Source organism: Gopherus flavomarginatus, chromosome 1 (genome assembly GCF_025201925.1).
Source record: "Gopherus flavomarginatus isolate rGopFla2 chromosome 1, rGopFla2.mat.asm, whole genome shotgun sequence".
Taxonomy (NCBI): domain Eukaryota; kingdom Metazoa; phylum Chordata; order Testudines; family Testudinidae; genus Gopherus; species Gopherus flavomarginatus.
This window is the reverse complement of record NC_066617.1, coordinates 157,481,820-157,503,584: the sequence shown is the minus strand read 5'-3', so window position 1 is coordinate 157,503,584 and position 21,765 is coordinate 157,481,820. Positions and strand designations below refer to the sequence as shown.

Here is a 21,765-nt window from a genome sequence, read left to right as displayed (position 1 = left end):
GCCTCTTTCGGCATTGGGGCGGGCGCCCGCTGGCCATCATGTCAGGATCATGGTCCTGAGCATAGAATCTGCGCATATGGAATGACACAGATGCGTGTGCGGACTGCCACGGAGGTACTAAAGAAGGCACAGGCAGAGTCTCTGACTCACTCGGACCTTGCCCAACTCGGCACCGGGGACCGGCACCGGGAGGCGTACCGGTACCTGGAACGAGATCCAGACCCGCAACCAGAACGGTGCCGGGAGGTCAACCGAGATCTCGAGGCTCGGGGAGAGACTACAGGAGTCAAGGTATCCGCCGCGGCGCCGGGAGTCGGAACGGTGCCGACAGCGGGTCGGCGAACGGAATACCGGGCGGTGCAGCGAGTGTGACCAGTACCGATGAGGAAACAGCATCGGGACTGCCGATGGTGCCGGGCGTGTCGACAGAACCTGGAGTGCCTGCGGGACCGTAATCATGAACGGTGCCGCTCTGCTGTGCTGACAGAGGACGGTCACCTGAAGAGACTGTATCAGGCAGCATCGACTCTGTCATGGCAATGAAATTCCTCGCCGTCGGTAACGTCTCCGGCGTGGAGGGAACAGCAGGCTCAACCACAGCGCATAGTGGGGAGCTGTCAGGCATCGGATTCGACGGCCCTTGTGGGACCGGGGTTGACGGTACCGAGGTTCGGTGCCGGGCGATCCGAGTTAGATAAGCTGGCTGGCTGTGGTGCCGTCGGCACGGAAGCAGCAGGAGCAATAAGCTCAACCACGGCGCGTGCCGGGGAGCCGTCAGGCACCGGATTCGATAGCCCTTGTGGGACCGGAATCGACGGTGCAGACATTGTCGGTGCCTCAGAGGCGTCGGTGCTGGGCAATCCGACCGAGACTAGCCCTCTGGCTGCGATGCAGGTTGCACGGAAGCAGGAGCAGGGCTCTCAACCACGGCGCGTGCCGGGGAGCCCTCAGGCCCTGGATCCTAACGGCCCTCGTGGGACCGGGACCGACGGTGCCGACGTCATCGGTGCCGCAGCAGACGTCGGTGCCGGGCGATCCGACTCAGAGGAGCCCTCTGGCTGCGGTGCCGTTGGCACGGAAGCAGCATGAGCAGTAACTCAACCACGGCGCGTGCCGGGGAGCCGTCAGGCACCGGATCCTAACGGCCCTCGTAGGACCGGGATCGGCGGTGCCGACGTCATCGGTGCCGCAGCAGGCGTCGGTGCCGGGCGATCTGACTCAGACGAGCTCTCTGGCTGCGGTGCCGCTGGCACGGAAGCAGCAGGAGCAGTAGCTCAACCACGGCGCGTGCCGGGGAGCCGTCAGGCACCGGATTCTACGGCCCTTACGGGACCGGGATTGACGGTGCCGACGTCGTCGATGCCTCAGCAGGTGTCGGTGCCGGGCGATCCGACCTAGACGGGCTCACTGGCTGCAGTGCCGCTGGCACGGAAGCAGCAGGAGCAGCAGCTCAACCACGGCGCGTGCCGGGGAGCCGTCAGGCACCGGATTCTACGGCCCTTACGGGACCGGGATCGACGGTGCCGACGTCGTCGATGCCTCAGCAGGTGTTGGTGCCGGGCGATCCGACCTAGACGGGCTCACTGGCTGCAGTGCCGCTGGCACGGAAGCAGCAGGAGCAGGAGCTCAACCACGGCGCGTGCCGGGGAGCCGTCAGGCACCGGATTCCACGGCCCTCGTGGGACCGGGATCGACGGTGCCGACGTCATCGGTGCCGGGTCTTAGATGAGCTCTCTGGCTGCGGTGCCGTTGGCACGGAAGCAGCAGGAGCAGTAAGCTCTACCACGGCGCGTGCCGGGGAGCTGCCAGGCACCGGATTCCGTGGCCCTGGAGGACTGGAAACGACGGTGCCGACGTCATCGGTGCCTCTGCAGGTGTCGGTGCCAGGTAATCCAACTTAGACGAGCTCCCTGGCTGCGATGCAGATGGCACGGAAGCAGCAGGAGCAGGGGGTCTCAACCACGGCGCGTGCCGGGGAGCCATCAGGCACCAGCAGGAATCGTAGGCTCTCTCGACCTCGGAAGAAGGGAGCGGTGCCGAGCCGATATCGGTGCCGGCGACGGCCGGTGCCGAAAGGCCTTGGTAGTATCGGCGGGGTCCGGTGCCAAGGAGGCGCTACTGCCCGCCGCTTGATCATCGCTCGGCGCCCCAGGTGGAGGGGTAAGTGAAAATCCCACACCGTTTTGTTCTCGGCTTAAAAGCCTTGCAAATGGGGCACTTAGCTGTCAAGTGTGATTCCCTGAGGCACTTGAAACAGGAGTCGTGTGGATCTCCCTTCGGCCGCGGCTTCTGGCACGCCGGCCCATTCGAAAAACCGGTGAGCCCCGCATGGGCTCCGGGACCGGGTTCATGGAAGGGGCTACTTCCCGAACCCCGCTAACTAAACTAACCATGTTAGCAAAGAAAACGTATAACTATACAAATATATAAATAAAAGGGTTATAACTGCGTAACTATATACGAGAAATACGAGTAGCTAGGGAAGTGGAGGTCAGCTAAGCCGCGCTCCACTGTTCCAACGACCGACACGGGCGGTAAGAAGGAACTGAGGAGCGGGTGGGCCGGCAGAGGTATATATCGAGCGCCATGGTGGCGCCACTCTAGGGGGCGACCTGCCGGCCCACTGAGTTGCTAGGGTAAAAGTTTTCCGACGAATGTGCACGCGCGGCGCGTACACCTAACTGGAATGGATATGAGCAATCACTCGAAGAAGAACAGACTTTTCATATAAAGGGGAAGACTGAACTGAGTCAGTGATTCTCTCTGATCCTCCAACTGACATGAAACTATCACTAAGAAGGCAAAACCTTGTTGGAAGGAGTTGAAGGACTTTGGCAACCTATCAGGGTCTCCATAATGCAGACTGATGACACCTGGCAAGCTTCATATGTCACAAAGATGGTTTATTGACTTATGCTGTGTTTCCTCTGTAATGTTTTGTCCTGAAATAAACATACTGTGCTCCATGAAAGCTGGCTGGTCAATCATAACCCTGCCATTATCCCTTAAGAGTGAATGAACTACAGGTGCGTGAACTAAGGTCAGACCTACTAGGACAGTGGTCTCCAAACTTTTTACGCCCAAGAACACTTTTTGAATTTAAAGGCAACCCAGGATCTACCGTGCCCCTTCCCTTCCCCAAAGCCCCGCCTCACTCACTCCATCTCCCCCACCCCACTCTTTCTCATTTTCACCGGGCTGGGGTTGGGAAGGGGGTGCGGGATCTGGGCTGGGGCAGAGGGGTTCACAGTGTGGGAGGGGGCTCTGGACTGATCATGGGGCAGGGGGTTGGGGTGAAGAGGGGGTGAGAGGTGCAAGCTCTGGGAGGGAGTTTGGGTGCAGGAGGGGGCTCTCGGCTGGGGCACAATGTTGTGGTGTAGGAGGGTTGCAGGCTCTGGGAGGGAGTTTGGGTACAGGAGGGGGCTCTGAGCTGGGGCAGAGTGTTGGGGTGCAGGAGGAGGTACAGGTTGCTGGTTCTGGGAGGAGGCTCAGAGCCGGGGCAGTGGGTTCGGATGCAGGAGGAGGTACAGGGTACTGACTCTGGGAGGAGGCTCAGGGTTGGGGATTGGGGTGCAGGAGGGAATTTAGGGTGCTGGCTCTGGGAGGGGGCTCAAGGCTGGGGTTTGGGATGCAGGAGGAGGTATGGGGTGCTGACTCTGGGAAGGGGCTAGAGGTTGGGGAGTGGCCTACCGCCGGGCAGCACTTACCTCCGATGGCTCCTGGTCTGCAGTGTAGTACGGCTGCATCTAAGGCAGGCTCCCTGCCTACCCTGGCCCCACACCACTCCTATAAGGGGCCAACACACCCCTCAGGCCCCTCGGAGGCACGGGGGACATGTGGCTCCACACCCTGCCCCTCTCTGCAAGCACTGCCCCTGCAGCTCCCATTAGCCGCAGCTCCCCGTTCCTGGCCAGTGGGAGCTATGGGGGCGGTGCTTGCAGCCAGGAGCAGTGCGTGGAGGGAGATCCCTAACCCCCCCAGGGCCATGGGGCCACACTAGCCACTTCTGGGAGCGGCATGGGGCCAGGGCAGACAGGGAGCCTGCCTTAGCTGCAGCCCTGCTGTACCACCGGAGGTCACGATCGATAGAGAGATCTTCTAGGATCGACTAATCAATGTGATCGACTGGTTCATGACCACTGCACTAGGATCAACACAATGAATTGCAGGAGGACTGCAAATCTAAATCCCGTGGCTGTAGAGAGGGGGCCACCGGCCATAGAGAGGTACAAGCTGCAGTCCTGAGACCTAAGAGGGAGCCCTTCAGGATATCATGGAGGGAGCAGAAATGCAGCTTACTCCAAAACTGTGCCAGGGACCATCCAAGCTTACATCCTAAGAAAATTATTTCATTTGCAGTTCAAATTCTAGCAATCACAACTATTAAAAGAACAATTCAAGCATCAAAACTCAGGAAGTGCCACAGTTAAGATTGAACATACATCCTTAATTCTGCCCTTTGTGCAAATGTAAATACTACAGATTTAATTACATAAAAACACAAACTATTTTCTCAATATATTGTATATATTTTTTTCCTACAATCCTACATACGTGTAGGATTTGGCCATTTTTTTTTATTCTTGTACGTATACTCAGACTATAACACCACCTGATTTTTCATAGAGTATCTTCTCAATAATGTATGCATTTTACTAATTTTGTTAGTCCTAACGTACTATACATTCAGCAGAAAAAATTTCCTTTGGAGACACCTCTAAGCAAGTACTGTGGTAGCAGTCCTAAAAGCTATTTTTTTTAAAGAAACACACTGATCTATATTGTATATTTCATGAGGTTTTGTTTTGTTTTTTTTAATATATATTTATTTATTTTAACTGTCTCATGTAGAAAAATATCCAGGTTTTCATAGGGCCTATCCTCAAACTATCTTAATAAAGTTCAGATATTACCTTTTTCCAAACAGTGGATGTACTTTAAAATAGTGTTAAAATATTTTGTTTATGAGTGAAAGTTTGAGTATAGAATTTGCTTGTAAATCACAGATCTGAATGTTATCAATATATTCCTAACTAGGCAAGTCCAAGTAAACTGAAAAATATTTTTTTTCAAAATATGATTTCATTGGTATTTCTAGGTGCTAAATATTTAACTTTATTTAAAAGCCTACAGCTTTAATTCTTCAGAGTTGAAAATTTTCAAAACATTCTGATTTCTTACAGAAAACCCTTTAAATATGTCCAGATTTTTTAAATTTTTTTTTAAAAATTAAAAAGCTATCTGGTTAGCTATTACTTCTAACTATAGTAGTAGGTACATAATTCTCAGACAGAAATATGTCCCCTTACGACATATTATTGTGATTGCAATTAGATATATTAATGAAGCATCATTGATAGCAATGTAATCATTCAAAAGGATTTGTAACTGAATTCCAAACTTCAATATATGTCAGCATGTTTTCACTAATTTTCTATGTTATACTTTCTGTGTTATACTATCTGGTATACTTTTCACATAAATGTCTTTCCCAGACAGTCTGATATATACAGAATAGTACAAGACCTACCAAATGTTATATACTTTTTTATATCCTCAGCTATAGTATGATATATTAGTGAAACTTTCTATTTTGAGTCCTGTCCCATATGGACATTGGCCCCCAGTTCCTTCAGTGGATAACTGCTCTTTACACTAGCCCAAAAGCAGCTGTGCTGGGGGGTTAAATCTCCCATTTGAACTACACAGAAGGACCACGGAGGAACGTCTATTATCTCTGTGATGCTGCACCCCATATTCATCACTGTAGTATGATTATGATATGATTATGACATAATTATGATGCATCTAGTACATGATATGCCATGTGAGGTGTCAATGGAAAAGTTATGATTTTTATTTGCATGCATGTGTCATTTTTGTATCTGAAGTTATGAATATTGACTATGTATCTGTATTTCAAATGTGGTTACACCTGGATGTTACACACTAGGCAAGATGCTTCCAGTCTAGATAGCTGACTGTGAAGGGCCTATTCAAGGTAATGGGCCATTAAGGGAAACAATAGGCCTTAGCAGCTTATCCCCACCTGGTGAGCCTTTCTGGGAATGCTTCAGACAGCCTATAGACAATCGCTGCTATGACTCATTGGGAGCATGCCAGGACAGGTGATCAAATCACATGAAACTAAACTCCATTTTTGTACCTGTATTTTTCCACAAACTGGACTGGGAACTTAGCTTAGAACAAAGGAGTTCCCACCATATGGAAAGGCTACAAATAGGGCACTACCAAATTCACGGCCATGAAAAACACGTCACGGACTGCAAAATCTGGTCTTTTTTGTCCTTTTACCCTATATTATAGGGATTTCGGGGGGAGACCAGCATTTCTCAAATTGGGGATCCTGACCGAAAAGGGAGTTTCATGGGGAGGGAGTGTCTCAAGGTTATTTTAGGGGGTCGCAGTATTGCCATTGTTGCTTCTGCGCTGCCTTCAGAGCTGGGCGGCCAGAGAGAGCACGTGCTGACTGAGGGCCCAGCTCTGCAGGAATAAGTGCAAAAGTCAGGGTGGCAATATCATACCATGACATCCTTGCTTCTGCGCTGTTGCTGGTGGTGGCTCTGCCTTCAGAGCTGGGCTCCTGGCCAGCAGTCGCCACTCTCCAGAAGCCCTGTTCTGAAGGCAGCGCCAGCAGTAGCACAGAAGCAAGGATAGCAGTACCACACAACCTCCCCTACAATACCCTTGAGACACCCCCCTCACAAACACACAGGACCCCTACAATTACAACACCATGAACTTTCAGATTTAAATAGCTGAAATCATGAAATTTACTATTTTAAAAATCCTATTTCTGTGAAATTGACCAAAATGGACCGTGAATTTGGTAGGGCCCTATGCATAGTACCCTCAGGCCAGTCAGCTGGGCTTTTATTGAACAAGAAAATTGTGGCAAAAGAAACAATGCTAAGCTACCATGGATTGATAAAAATCACACCCTTTAGGAATTTTCACACATCCTTTAGCAAAGGCTACTTTATGGGTTTGGGATAGAACTAGAGTTAAAATAAATTCCTTTCCCTCGCCAATGATACCCATTGCAAATAATCCGGATCTTAACCAAAATCACGAACTCAAGAGTTTTAAACACTAAGAGAGCCATGGAATACAACTGGTTGGCCAGCTATTCAGTAAAGGAACTTTTCTAACTTATTTAGACATCAAAACTAACTTTAACTAGCCCAGTCTCACTTAGTACCAGAATTTTCAAGTTAGGCATTATGTTTCTCAGCTTTCTAGAAAAGCTAATTTATACAGAAAGCTAACTTTAATAGAAGAAATGGGGTCTAGTCAATTAGAAAACAAAAAAGAAGTATAACTAATTGATATCAACTTTTGCAGACAACTTTCCTAACCAAAATATGTCCATATATGACACACGGGAAAAAGGATGTGAATAGACAAATTATCCTAGAGGAATGGGATTTCCTCTGGAAAAAGAGGACCAGCAACCTCAATCTGTAGCATGATGATAGAAAATTTCTTTAAGAAACTGTTTCGATGGTACCGCACACCAGTAAGGTATATATGTATATAGAGATTGAATGGGGAGAAATGTTGGAAAAATTATGGTGAAAGAGAATGAATATATGGTGGACATGCCCAGTCAGAAAATATTGGGATGTATCCAGGAACAAACTTCACAAATTGTTGGATATTTATTAGCAAATGAACATTTGGTAATCCTCCTGGCACTTCCTAGTGAAAATAACCACGCAAAAGGAAATGAAGTAGTAATGTCTCATCTACTAGAAGATGCTCCCTCCCACTGGAAAGAGAAAAAACAATCCAGCCATAGATAAATGGTTAAAAAAAAAAAAAAAAAGAGAGAGGGTGCTGTTATGGAAAAACACACTAATTATGAACTGAGTAAAATAGAGAGAACAATACTTAGATATTTGGTTACCATTTTTTCAATATACAAAGTACTTTCACCTGTAACAAAACCAGCACACCTGTCTTTTTTTTTTTTTTTTTTTTTTTTTAAAAACATTTGATAGACATGCCTGGTCCGTTAAATATGTTTTGTCACAAAGTCAGGCCAGACGGCTGCAGGAGGGTCTGGGAAAACAGGTATGTTAGCCCTGAAATGCTAAAAGGCCCTTTTTCCTACAAGCTGAGATGGGGTTACTTCAGGTCAGTTGAGGAGACCTGAGTCCAATTAAGGGCTGCCTGAAACCTAGCTGCATCTGATGAAATGGGTTTTAGCCCACGAAAACTTATGCCCAAATAAATTTGTTAGTCTCTAAGGTGCCACAAGGACGTCTCGTTGTTTTTGCTGAAACCTTTTAAAATCTCTCTCCTGGTGAGAGGAGTGGTGGGGAGAGACAAACTGCTGCAAGGCTGGAGGCAGCAGGGTGATAGGCTTCTCCAGTGTGAGAGACTACGCTCCTCCCCATAAGGGAGACACCCAAAACCCAGTGCCTGTTTAGGGGAAGGACTGACACCCCAGGGCTAGCAACAGGACAACACCTACCCCAGTGAGGGGGCCAGGGAAAGGTATTCCATTTTTGTTTTGGTGCCTTATAGACTTGTTTCCCTTTGTCTGGCAGAGGAGCCCTCCTCAGGCCTGCCCCAAGGCCTACCTGGAAGGCTCTGATAAACAAACCCCGAAGAGGGCTGATTTACCCCAGGACCTTCCCTGCCAGAGGAAGGAGCACTAAGTCCAGCAAGGCAGAAGGAGTGCCTTGCCACAGTGTATATAGTGATTTCACTCAATTTAATAAAACCACTAGAAATGATGTCATACATGTTGTAATGATGCTCACTCTGCAATATGTTAAATAGAGAGATCTGATGACTATATTACTGAATAACGTCTCTCAGAGTTGTAATGGATTTTTTTTTCCTTTCTGATAATTACATGTGAAGCATTGTAAATTTGTTAATACTTCCTAAATAAATAGTAAAAAAAAAATTAGCATGTTCTCAGATACTTAATAACTATTATAATGTATATATATTAGGGGGAAAATTAAGGTTGCACATTCATATTCATTCAGCCTTAGCTTTGGCACATCCTGACTTTTGAAACTTTAACATTGTATTAACAGAGACAAAGAATCCATCTGAAGAAGTGGATATTCACCCACGAAAGTTCATGCTCCAAAACGTCTGTTAGTCTATAAGGTGCCACAGGATTCTTTGCTGCTTTTACAGATCCAGACTAACACAGCTACCCCTCTGATACCTGTATTAACAGAGTTGCCCAGATGTTAAATATTCAGTTATTGTTAAAGAGCAGAGGTTCTCAAACTGTGATCTGTGGACCATAAGTGGTCCGTGAGCTCCATTCAGGTGGTCCATGGATATTTCCCTCTAAGGTGTGCACCTGGGCAATTGAACACGAGAATGAAAGGCCACCCACCTAATTAGTGGAGCCATGCAGGCATGGCTCCAATAATTAGGTGCCTGGAGAAGATGCACATGTAATGTGAGGTGGTGGTCTTCGGGGGGAATAGGGGTGGGAGGGAGAGGGCAGTGGGATGAGAAAGGGGGTGGGGGGAATTTGGGATGTGCAGGGCTGCGGCAGCCAGAGAAAGTCCAGCTCCAGGGCTGCAGCTGCCGAGGAGAGATGCCCCTCCTTCCCAGCCTCAGCTTGGGGGCTGCTGCGGTGGAGGAGAGAGGGCACATCCATCACATCAGAAAGGTAAGATTATGGATATTAAAATATGAGTTCTGTGCTTTTATTTGTAGAACAGTTTATTATTATTATTATTATTAAGGTTTTTTTATATGGTGCTTTTATCCAAAGTGCTTTACAATAGTCAGCTATCGGTACAAACCACATTTGGAAGATCATTAAGTGGCCCGCCGAGACCCGCAGAAATTTTCAAGTGGTCCGTGAAAAAAAAGTTTGAGAACCACTGTTAAAGAGGATTAAAAACTCATGTTTTTCTTAAATGTTGCAGCAAAAGCTATGCATTAGACCATGTTTCTTTTGTTCACGGTGCAAATGAACAAAAGTACCAAAATCTTTAAAAAATATTGAAACTTCAAGTGTCTGTAAGGAAAGAAGCCTGCCTCTACAACCTAACAATCCAAGAGTTCATTCTGACTCTATAACTTGCAGCACAATACATACTGTTCCATCCTCTTCAAATCTCACCTCTCTGTACTATTAGAGAACAACTTTCAAAGAGACTTTAAAAAGAAATTTTTATTATGAACCTTTTTAAAAGAAGTCCTACTCTTTTCTTGCCTACAACAAAGGATGAAGTCTGAATCAAATCAATGAAGCTGGCTCCTTCTGGATAGCTCCTCTTGATACTAGTTTTCAACCTAAAAATTAAACAGTTAGCACAATGGGGTCCTGAACTATGATAGAGGTCTCTAGGTGCTACTGCAATACAGATTTAAAATTTTTATTAAAGTTAATGTTCAAAAAGTTATATAATACATAGGTTGAGAAAAATACTAATCTGACATTGGTCTATTTTTACAACCAACACCTAACATTACTGTAACTGAGAGAAAAGAGACTTTGTTTATTTACTTTTTATATTTGACTTATTTTGTCTATAAATTTCACTATTTCCCTGTGGGTCTTGAACACAGTTACAAGGGATAGAAAAAATGGTTACTTATAGCAATTGTGGTTCTTCAATATGTTGTAGTCAGTGTGGATCCCACTCTGTGGTGTGCATGCAATCCATGTGGACAAGCATTGAATCTTTGCAATAGCAGTGTCGTTTGGGGCTGCATCTGTGCAATACGTGTCCTCGAGCCTCTCATCCAAAGGTGTTAAAGGCAGGGCAGCCACAACCATCCCTCAGTTCCCTTGCCAATTCCAAGTCCCAGACATGAAGCACTCCAAAATAGCAGGAATGGAGGAGGGCAGGTCACAGGATCCACAGTAAAGACAACATCTTGAAGAACCACAGTTACCATACATCAAGTAACTGTCCTTTCTTCAAGTATGTGTGCAGGGGAGCTAGAACAGTTCTTATAGCAGGGATTCTGAGAGCCATTGAACCAAACTGTAAATCTTTGTATATAATGGAAACCACTTCAAACCAGAGGGTGCTGCAGCACCCCTGTCCCTTCTCCTAGTTTCAGCACCATGTGTGTGTCAGCGTGGATTCCCCACTGGCCAACAAGCAGCGCCCCATTGGAAGGTAGAACTGAGGAGTCTAGATTGTCTTAAACAGTGGCTGTAATACCACTCTTCCAAAGCTGGCATCTGATTCTGCAGCTAGAGAGGGGGCACAGTGTCTAAAAAAAAGAGTAATTGACGTACTGCATGTGATTGCCTTACCAATTTCTGATACTGAAATGTTCCTAAAAGTGGAAGATGTAGTTTGTGCTCTAGTGGAGCGAGCTTTAGATTTGGGGGCAGTACATCAGCCATCTGGTAGCACCGCAATATACAATGTATGATCCATATCCTCTGGAAGGAGATAGTTTGATCCTTCGAAGGCCCAGAAACAACAACAAAGAGACAGGATGATAGTCTAATGGAATTTGTTCTGTCAAGATAATACAATAAAAATCTTGAAACACTTAAGAGTGTAAAAATGTTTTTCTCTTGACTCAGAATGAAGCCTGGGGAAGACGACAGGCAAGTTGATGGAATGATTTAAGTGAAACTTCAAGATCATCTTAGGTTTAAATTCTGGATGAGGACTCACCACCACCCTGTCCTCATGAAACGTTGTTTAAGGGATATCAATGGTAAGAGTTTGCAGCTCACAGATCCTGCTGGCTGAAATTATGGTAACTAGGAAGACGATTCAAGGGTACTGTGGTGTAAGCACATTCTGCAAGTGACTCAAAAGGGGCTCCAAGAGGTTTCGCAAGGTTAAGTAGCCCTTTCAGAAATCTATATATTGTAGGATGTGAAAAGATTGAACAGTACTGGACAGGTGAGAGACATGAGAAATTGCTGCTAGATGAACTTTGATGGAGCTGAATGAAAGACCCAGTTGTTTTAAATCCTGGAGGTAGTCCAGGATCTTTGGTATGGGAGCCTGGGTCAAGACTGCATTGGGTTGGGTTCACCAAGTGAACAAGGCATCTTGTAGCAAGCCTGAGCTTATGCCTTCTCCGAAACAAAAAGGCTGGACATTTCTTGTTGTCTATTGAGGCAAACAACTCTATCCCAGATTTTACCATTGTTGGATATTAGGTGTATGATGGACCTCCACAGCAACCACTCGTGGTTAGTGATGGATTGTTTGCTTACAAATTCTGTCAGATTGTTGCTGACTCCCAGTAGGCGGAGGGCTGTTTGGGGTTATTCCATGAAGTTGATACAGGCCTAATGAGCAGGCACCTCATTGTTTGTGTAACATGTTGCAGATGTGCTGTCCATCAAAATTTGCACTGTAGAATTTTGTAAGAGATCAGAATGCAGGATAGCCTGAATGATCACAGCTTCAATACATTTATGTGAAGAGTCATATCCTTTTGACCCCAGATCCCTTGTACCCAGAGGTTCGGGTGGGTTTCCCAGTCCGTGGTTGATGAGTCTATGAGAAGTGTCTTCCTCCGTAAGTGAAGGGGAGAGGATGTTGCTTTTGTGGTCCTCTTTGTGGATTTGGAGTTCTCCTGAACCACAGACACTTTTAATGATCCTAATTGGGGTAAGCATAGAAGTGCTTGGATCCCTTCTGTGGCACTTGATACTTTTTCCTCCATCCTTTTGGTGGTAGGAGGAATGGTGACCAGTATTTGCCATAATGCCTTTGCAGGGTCAAGTATCCCCTTGTTAATTGGGAGGGCTAATCTGGCCCGTGCTAAGGAATTTGAATGACTGAAGTCTGAATCTCATGGGCCTCTGAGTCTAAATAGCAGTTCCTAGAATGTCTTAAAATCATCTGGTGCTGGTACTGGAGCTGTAAACTTCACCTTATATGGGAACAATGAAGATTCCTGAGGAGACAAAGGAAGATGCTGCTGTTCCGCTAACCCCACTTCAACCAGTGTCTGATGTTCATCATATCAGTCCAGTGTGGGCAAGCTGGACAGCAATGCTGATGGGGAATGGGATCTCTTCCGCTTTCTTGAGAGATGGAATGGAGATTGACTCCTGGAGGCATGGAAAGGTGGTCCTCAAAAGGCCCAGTAGGACTAAGATGGCATGTTATACTGGTACAGCTGGCTTCACTGGGGTTGGCCAGCCCATTACCATCCATGCCAGGATTGTGAGAAGGCTCTAATGGGGAAGCATTCAGTCCATTACACAGGATCTTCTTCCTGAATATTGATGCTTGATGCTGGCAAAAAGATATGGCCCAGTGATGGGGATTAAGAGTATATCTTGTTAAAGAGCAGTGCCAAGGTGTAAGCTGATCTTGGGGCCAGGATGATATCACGTGCCAGTAGTGATGAAGGTCTCTGTGCCGAGGAAGACTCTGGTAAAGATGTAGACTCCATTGCAGCACTGGAACATATGTGAGCAGAGGACTCTGCAGCCAATGCTGACATCAGCATTTGCATTGCCGACTGCATAGATGCTGCCACTGAGGTTGGTACTGGGTGTGTTTGTTGATGCTGAGCTTGTAATCAAGCCCGTGCTGCTAACCCCTGTGATGTCTGAGGGCTTAGTGAACTTCTCTCTGGCACATCGTTTTTTCAATCACTCCTTACGAGAGGACACTGACCAGTGCCTAGAGCAATGCTTTTGTCTGTGCTCCAACCAACCTTGTCCCTCAGTACCCGTATTTGGTGCCAGAACTGTTGGTGCTGGGATCATCCATGCAGGGTCCTTTGACAGTGTTTTTCCTCAGTGACAGGACTTGGCATAGTGGGCCATCTGGCAGGTGCACTCAAGATTTCTTCAGTGCTCGATCAGTCTTAGGAGCACAGTCTCCTCAGGGTGAGATGACAACTCACTGACCACTCCATAGGATACAGCTTGAAACATGTGCTTGTGAGGAGAATGAACAGCAGACAAAGCACAGATCTAGCTCTCATCAAGGCAAAACAAGCAGCAGCTATGGCTCTCAATAAGCGGAATGAGGCAATCACAGCATGGACAGGACTTAAAGTTTTGAGTCTACCAGGAGGCACATGGTAGTGCAAAACTCCTAGTGGAATTGGGAGTGTGTGTGTGCGCGTGCGTGCGTGTTTTAAATGGTCCCACACTGATAAACTAAGGGGAAACAGGAACATTTTAAAAAGGTAGGTAGATGACTGTTCTATCAAACTATAGCAAGTACTGAGGAGTAGCGACCTGGACATTTGTTCTGTCTTGCTGTCATGGGCAATAAGAGGGAACTGAGGGCAGCTGCAGCCCCTCTGCCTTTATACCCTCAGATGAGAGGTATGAGGACATGTGCTGTACATGTGCAGCTCCAACAGACACTGCTATTCAAAAGATTCCACTCTGGCACACATGAGGTGCATGCGCACCCTAGTGTGTGGTGCTCAAAGAAGAAACAATAGATAGAAAAATATAGTCAAATGATTTTGATAGACTGACACTACTCTAATGTTCTCGACAAACTTTACTGAATTACATTAAACCTTACTGAAGTAAGTTTAACATTATTGGAGTTCATTGTATTAAAACCACAAATATTTACGTACTATTTTGGGACAGTAAGGATCTTCAAAGGACCTTTTGAAACAAAGTGAGTTTTTAACATTAAGGGCTTTTTCTAGGAGGAGGGGATATATGCCAATATAATTCCTTCAGTTATCAACCCTTTAAAGTCATCCACCTGGAGGGGTGCACATATACTGGTTCAAACTGATATACTGGCTTGTGGCCTTCTTTCTGATCGAGCAGATGGACAGGACCCCTGGACCATGGGGGCCCCCAGTCCTTAGAGGTTTGGAAGGACTTGGCCTACTGAGGCCACTTAATACTGAATATTTTTTTCTGAGCTGAAGCTGTGAACTTGTGACCACAAAGGAAATTCCTTGGGTGGTGTGTTGAATGACTACTCCTGCCAGGACTGCTCCATCTGGGATGATGATGGGATGATCTCTGGTTAGCTTATTAGCATACATCTAGTTTCTTTTATTCTTTTAATGCTTTCTCTGTAGTGCTTTTAACCTAATAAGAAAATATGCTTGCATAGAAAGAGCTGTGTGGTACCAATAACCAGGGGCAGTCACACTGTTAACTGTCTCCGAAGAGAAAGCAAGTAGGTGGTGCTTGGGGAGACTGTCTCAGCTGGGAACAAACACATCAAAGGCAGGGAACTGTGCAGCCTGGAAATGCCCTGGTCAGACGGGAAAGAGACATAGGACTCCACACAAAAAGGCAAAGGGTAGAGAGCTGGAAATCTGAGAGTGGGTGTCCTTGAGTGGACCACTGAGGTGAAATCCAGGTGCAGCTTCCCTGAACTATGAAAATTACAAAAATTGGCTGGGGAAGTCAGGAGCAGATTGCACAGAATATATGGCCCGCACAATCTTTGTTACTGATGACAATGGGTAAGATGGAGAAAAACAAGCTTGACTCTCACTGGTCAGACTAAGTTTGCAAGACTAACAGTGCTAGGAAAAATCAACTCCTTTTTACCTGTAAACTGAGCATACCGGATATGGAAATCATGGGAAGAAAGACACAGAATTCCACTTTTATAGCCACTCAGAATACAACTGCATTCATTCCTCTTAACCACACCTTATTTCAAGGGACGTCAATCATTTTAGCCTCAAAGATACCTATGTTCTTGAAAAAAATCTTATATCCCTTCACTGATTGCTGAAAATGATTTACACTGAGAATAGAGAATCATGAAACTGATATTATAAGAAGTTATTAACACTATCAGAATGAATACTGTTAACATTTAAAACTTTCCTTCCTGAATAATTTTTGTGTGCCTTTCATTTTCGGTCTTTGTCACACACTGCATCCCACATTTGGGCCTTGAAAAGTTGGGAGATGTGACCACTCTTTAAAATTCATGGACCCCATTTGTGGAGTTTACGAGGACTTTGGTGATGAAAGAAAAAAAAGTTTTCTTATTCATGTGTCCTGTTATCTTTTGATTTGCCAGACCTATTTTGACAGGAAATTAACACTCTCGGAACCCTTTTTATTAAGTGTTTGAGAAGCTATGGTAAGTGACAAGACGGCTTCTGTCTTTTTTGGCAACTGTAAAATTACAATTTTTCAGCCATTTAGTTTTGCAACTGAGAAATCTCTGAACTAAGTATCAGCTGCATCCAAACTTCGTCCACCTGAGAGCACCACATGGGTAGTTTGGCAGGAGCACAGAATTAGTCTATAGTTAATTTGCATAAAATGGGACAAATTATATTCACTTACCATTAAGATGCAGCCTTTGAAGACTACATTTCCAAACATGCAGTTCTCCATATTTATCATATCCTCCTCCAATGAGTGGTGTAGCCTCTGCAGGATGCTTTTCCGTAACAGAGCAGATTGCAAGTACGGATTGCGCTAAAACAGTGCATAGGCTAAATTTATCACTGCCACATTTTAGCCAACAATGCCATATATGGAGAAGATGGACCATATATTCTCCCGTAACAAACTAGAAAGACCAAATATTTAGAACTAGATAACGCAAAACTCCAGAATTTTTTCTGTCCTTTTGACTCACCTGCATAGGTGGCAGCAGATTGTTGCAAGGACTGAAGCTGGCCACGACTGCAGTTATATTTCTTAGTAATATCCTTTAAGGGAATCTCACTGATTAAATCCAGTAGGGCAAGGCTGGTGAAAAACCTGTACAAAAAGCATATAGAGAAATTTAAAAAAAATAAAGTATTTCAGGACAAGCTAGTGGTAATGTCACATTACTGAGCTACTGTGGGCCAGAAGCAACAAATAAAGGATATAACTTCTCGGACCATTTTTCTTAACACATACCCAAACTTCCCGTAGCTACAAATCTCTTACCCAATATCGATAAACTCATCAGGGACCGATCCAAATTGCATTAGCTAACAGCTCAGCCAACAGCAGAGCCAATCCCAGACAATGCTTTAATATAGAACAGAACCTAGCAATTGGATCATCTCCTCACACATTTCTCCTTTAGAACCTCCTCCTCGAGGCACTTAGACCCATCTGTTATTACCTTTTATGAATGGCCATTTGCCTGTGCTGTTTCTCTGTTTTAGCTATGATTTTTCCCTTTACAGAGCGAGCCAGGAAGCCTTCTTCAATCCCCACCAGCTCAGCCACTCGCTTCATAGATGAAGGCAACTTCTCCCACAGGCAGAAAAACTGATACCAGTCAATAGTGGTCCACTCCTCGTACACAGGAGTGACCTAAAGGAAACAAATCAATGTCTCATTCTTTAAAGCAAAATTTTACTTCACAAGAATAGGCATAGCACTACATTTGCAAGGAAGAGGATAAATAATAATGTAATCCAGGACATATGGTTATAGTGTCCTACATACAACTCAGATGCACTGAGTCATAAACACATACCCTGAAGAATGTAAAAGCTCTTCCAAACTAGTTTTTAATGTTTGGACTAATGAGCTCTGACACATTCTCATGATTACACAGTTCAGACCCTTTCTCAGATTGTTCCCTAAACCCAAGACATTAAAAATAAGGGCTTTTGAACAATAGCTTTATTTTTACATCACATAACTGATTAACATATGCCTGTCTATTAAGATCAGCGTCAGTGAGACACGTTTTTCTAGTACATTCCACCAAGAAACAGGACCTTCAGTTACAGCAGCCTTGCTAGACACTGCCATGGTATCTGATCATGTAGAGGAGTAGAGTTCTGCAGTCCACTTTTCCTCTCACTTCATGATAAACCCCAGCACAAAAATCTCTGCGCTATTTTTTATAGGAACAAAAATACCCAACCAATTCAACCACTAAGGGACAAAACTAAACATTCTGGTTATAATTCAATCAGCCTGGTTCAATACCAGGAGAGAGAATGTCATAATATTCACATCAGCATAGGGAGAGAGATTATTTCGAAATAACTAGTTAACAGTACTTGGGACACATTTAACAGAATACAAAATGCAAAATGCCTGGGGTGCAGCTACAAATCCTCCATCTCCCTTTTAATGTTGGCAAGGGTAAGAATTGCTGAAAACAGGATCCCATTCCAAAGAGGGAGGCCTTTTTTATCTATTCCTAGCCAACAAATATTTCTTCTTTTTATCAAATTCCAAAGAAGGCCATCCATAGATTTGTATAGTCAGAACATTCAAGCCTAAGAGAGTTAAGAACCATTATTACAGTAGACAGAGAAAACTATAACACATAGGATATATTTGGAGAGCAACTCCAGGCAAAAATCATCTCCAGTCTTGCTTTGGAAATGAACAGTTTACAAATAAGATTTTAGGCAAGGTTAATGGGAAAGAATCTCAAGGACATTTTGTTCAAGATCACTATTTCAAACTAAATACACTGGACAAACTGCTATGCTTGAAAACTCCAGAGAGAAAATACATTACATTAACATCTCCTGCCTCAGAACACGAACAGAATTCATCCTTTCATTTTCTACTTTTTAATAGATGTCAGCAGGGAAGGAGTGCATTGCTATATACTATACAAGGCAGCTCTGCTTTGCTTACTGAAAGTAGAAACAAAATATAAATTTTCCTGATGTACGCAGTTTGCAGGCACATATGGGACACTAGCACACCCTACAAAATCACTCAGTTTTGGTCAGAACCTGGTCAATGACAGAACAAGCAGGGGCATGGAGTTGAGAGCAGGCAAAAGCACGCATTCCTCGCTGTTTATGATCCCAACAATCAGATCACCCTAGCTTTGTTTTGCATGGGTCACATAGTTCCTCAGAAGGGATTTCCAAACTGTCGCAATTGTGTTTCAGAGGCTGTGTTTTGTCTTTATTAGGACAATATGTACAAAGATGCACATTTAATGGGGAGAAAGAACAGTATCAGTTTTTGGACAGCATTCCTTTAAGGCCCTCTTGCCCATGAATTTTACCAAGCTTATCAGGACACCTAATCACTCTCTTGTTAATCTTTATAGGCTCATGACTCCCTCTCCAGGAATTGTAATTGGCTTTTAGGGGCTTCTTGAACATGCATACACAGATCCTTGTTGTCTTGTTGGGGACCCCACCCCACAACAGATTTAGCAGACTCCTCAGTGCTCCCCTCCCATAGTTGTAGTAGGCACCTCCATCCCAAATATGCCAAACAGGCTCATCAGGGACCCAAAACTTTCTTAAAGCTTATAGGGAGGTTGGGATTGGCCCCCAACAAGCTTCCTTCGACTCAGAATAGGTGACAGGGTCCAATAAGTCTCTGAAGTCTCGGTGGGTGTCTGAGGTACAGCTTGATGAGCCTAAGTGCCTCAGGAGGACGTCCAATTCAGAAAACCTTTGTCCAATTCACTCCAAATATTTTAGAAAAATTCTACCTCTGTTCCAGACAAAAAATTCAAATTTTGAGACAGATGAGACTTTTCTACGGGTTTGAGGAACGCAGACACCAAATTTGGTTTATAATGGATGCAACCAATTGAACCTCAACTATGGAGCAGCAGCTGTTTCATAATATGCGCTGCAGAAGCAGAATAGTTTCCCAACTTAATCAGGGTGGATTGATTTAAATCACTGGATTTCCATCATGATTTAAATCAGCAAGCAGAAAACCTTGATTTAAATAATTGATTTTAATCATGTTTTCATTTGTAGTTTAATTATTTTCTTAAAGAAGGGTTGAGTTTCATTTGTTGAGTCAATAAAACACTGATTTTGCCACTAAATATAACCTTTGTACTAAATTAGGTGCTTCATTTTGCTAACTAGGAGGATACACTATATCTATACACATTTATTTAAGCAATTATATAGCTCAACATGCATTTATTCAGATTTGTAATTTTTACATCTTTATTATGTAACAAAATGATGTAATTATTTACTAAAGGATTATTAATTTTTTTTACTTGTGATTTGTATCAATCTCTGGATGAATAGAAATTTAATTGAATTTGAAGATGCATAAAAACATGCTGGATACATAAGGGGGGGAATTATCACAGTTTATCAAAATATGTTTTGCATTTACAACTGATTTATTAAACAAAAATAGTATTATGTGCAGTTAGTAAACAAAACATTGGTTTGGTCACTATGTCCAAGATTTCAGAAGTAGTAGAGTTCATCCTATCATAGCTTGTTTTCATTCATAAATGGGAAGAGGAAAATAAACTTTCCTTCTTTTTCAACTCCCAAATGGCTTCTTAACCTTGAATGAACTAGTCATAGAACTGAACTAGCTGAATGAACCAAAATGAAGAAAATATTCTCTGCACCTGCAAAAGAGACTACTGCTGTCAAAAGCTGGTTTAGCACTTCAACAAACTCTAGTCCCAAGTGGTTTAACTTTCTTTAAAACTTCAGCAGCAAACATGTATTCTTTTAGTAATGTTCTTTGTATTTAATTTAAATGATTTAAAAAGATTATAACATCTTTAGGCCTTAACACAGGCTGTCAATTTTCAAATTTAATTGGTGAGAAAGGAGTTCATAAGAGCAGCTTCAGGTGTGGTATCCCCCCAGCTGTTTCAACCATACTCCCAGTAGGCAGCCCAACTATCTTTCACTAAACACACCAGACAGGGTGGCTCCAACCTGCTTGGAGCGGGTGAAGCTCACCCTAGATTCTTTCATCTTTTCTGCAAGACCCAGGCCTACATCAGATGGGATTAGCAATCCCCCACCCAACCCAACAGCTATGAAAGCCACTACTGTCTTTGCTTCGGATTAACCTGATTCAGGACGTATAAAAATTAATCTATTGGATGGGGTTCTGTACATACTGGAACATGGAAAGTGTTAACTCTGAATAAGGAAGACTCCAAGGAGCTGCTCATCAGATAAATCTAGAGGTTAAAGATGTCCATCGTTAGCCTCACTAAAATACATCTTATAGATAGTACCAAGAAGAGAACATAATTATGTGTTACAGTTGTTTTCACATGAACTTGTCATTACAAACATAAGAACATAAATACATAAGAATGGCCCTAATGAGTCAGTCCATCTAACCCAGTATCCTGTCTTCCGACAGTGGCCAGTGCCAGGTGCCCCGGAGGAATGAACAGAATAGGTAATCACCAAGTGATCCATCCCGTCGCTCATTCCCAGCTCCTGGCAAACAGAGTCTAGGGACACCATTCCTGCTCATCCTGACTAATAGCCATTGATGGACCCATCCTCCATGAATTTATCTAGTTCTTTTTTGTACCTTGTTATGGTCTTGGCCTTCACAACATCCTCTGGCAAGGAGTTCCATAGGTTAACTGTGCATTATGTGAAGAAATACTTTCTTTTACTTGTTTTAAACCTGCTGCCTATTAAATTCATTAGGTGACCCCTAGTTCTTGTGTTATGAGAAGTAGTAAACAACACTTCCTTATCTACTCTCTCTACACCAGTTATGATTTTATAGACCTCAATCATATCTCCCCTTAGCTGTTTCTTTTCCAAGCTGAATAGTCTCAGTCTTATTAATCTCTCCTCATATGGAAGCCGTTCCATACCCCTAATCATTTTTGTTGCCCTTTTCTGAACCTTTTCCAATTCCAACACATCTTTTTCAAGATGGGGTGACCACATCTGCACACAGTATCCAAGATGTGGGCATACCATGGATTTATATAGAGGCAATATGATATTTTCGGCCCTATTACCTATCATTTTCTTCATTATTCCCAGCATTCTGTTTGCTTTTTTGACTGCCGCTGCACATTGTCAATAGTTCTCTGAAATCATCCACTCAATGACTCCAAGACCTCTTTCTTGAGTAGTAACAGCTAATTTAGACCCCATCTCTTT

The 21,765-nt window shown here is 44.2% G+C and overlaps 1 protein-coding gene across 2 annotated transcripts in view; it reads right to left on the bottom strand.

The window, feature by feature from the left end:
• Positions 1–21,765, bottom strand: part of POLQ (DNA polymerase theta) — a 155,841-nt gene that overhangs the window by 67,833 nt on the left and 66,243 nt on the right. For both annotated transcript variants that reach the window (XM_050955976.1, XM_050955983.1), the window contains exons 13-14: positions 17,034–17,227; positions 16,554–16,678 (exon numbers count right to left, since the gene is read on the bottom strand). In XM_050955976.1, coding sequence (XP_050811933.1) covers positions 16,554–16,678; positions 17,034–17,227 — 319 coding nt within the window. The remainder of the gene's footprint in view (positions 1–16,553; positions 16,679–17,033; positions 17,228–21,765) is intronic.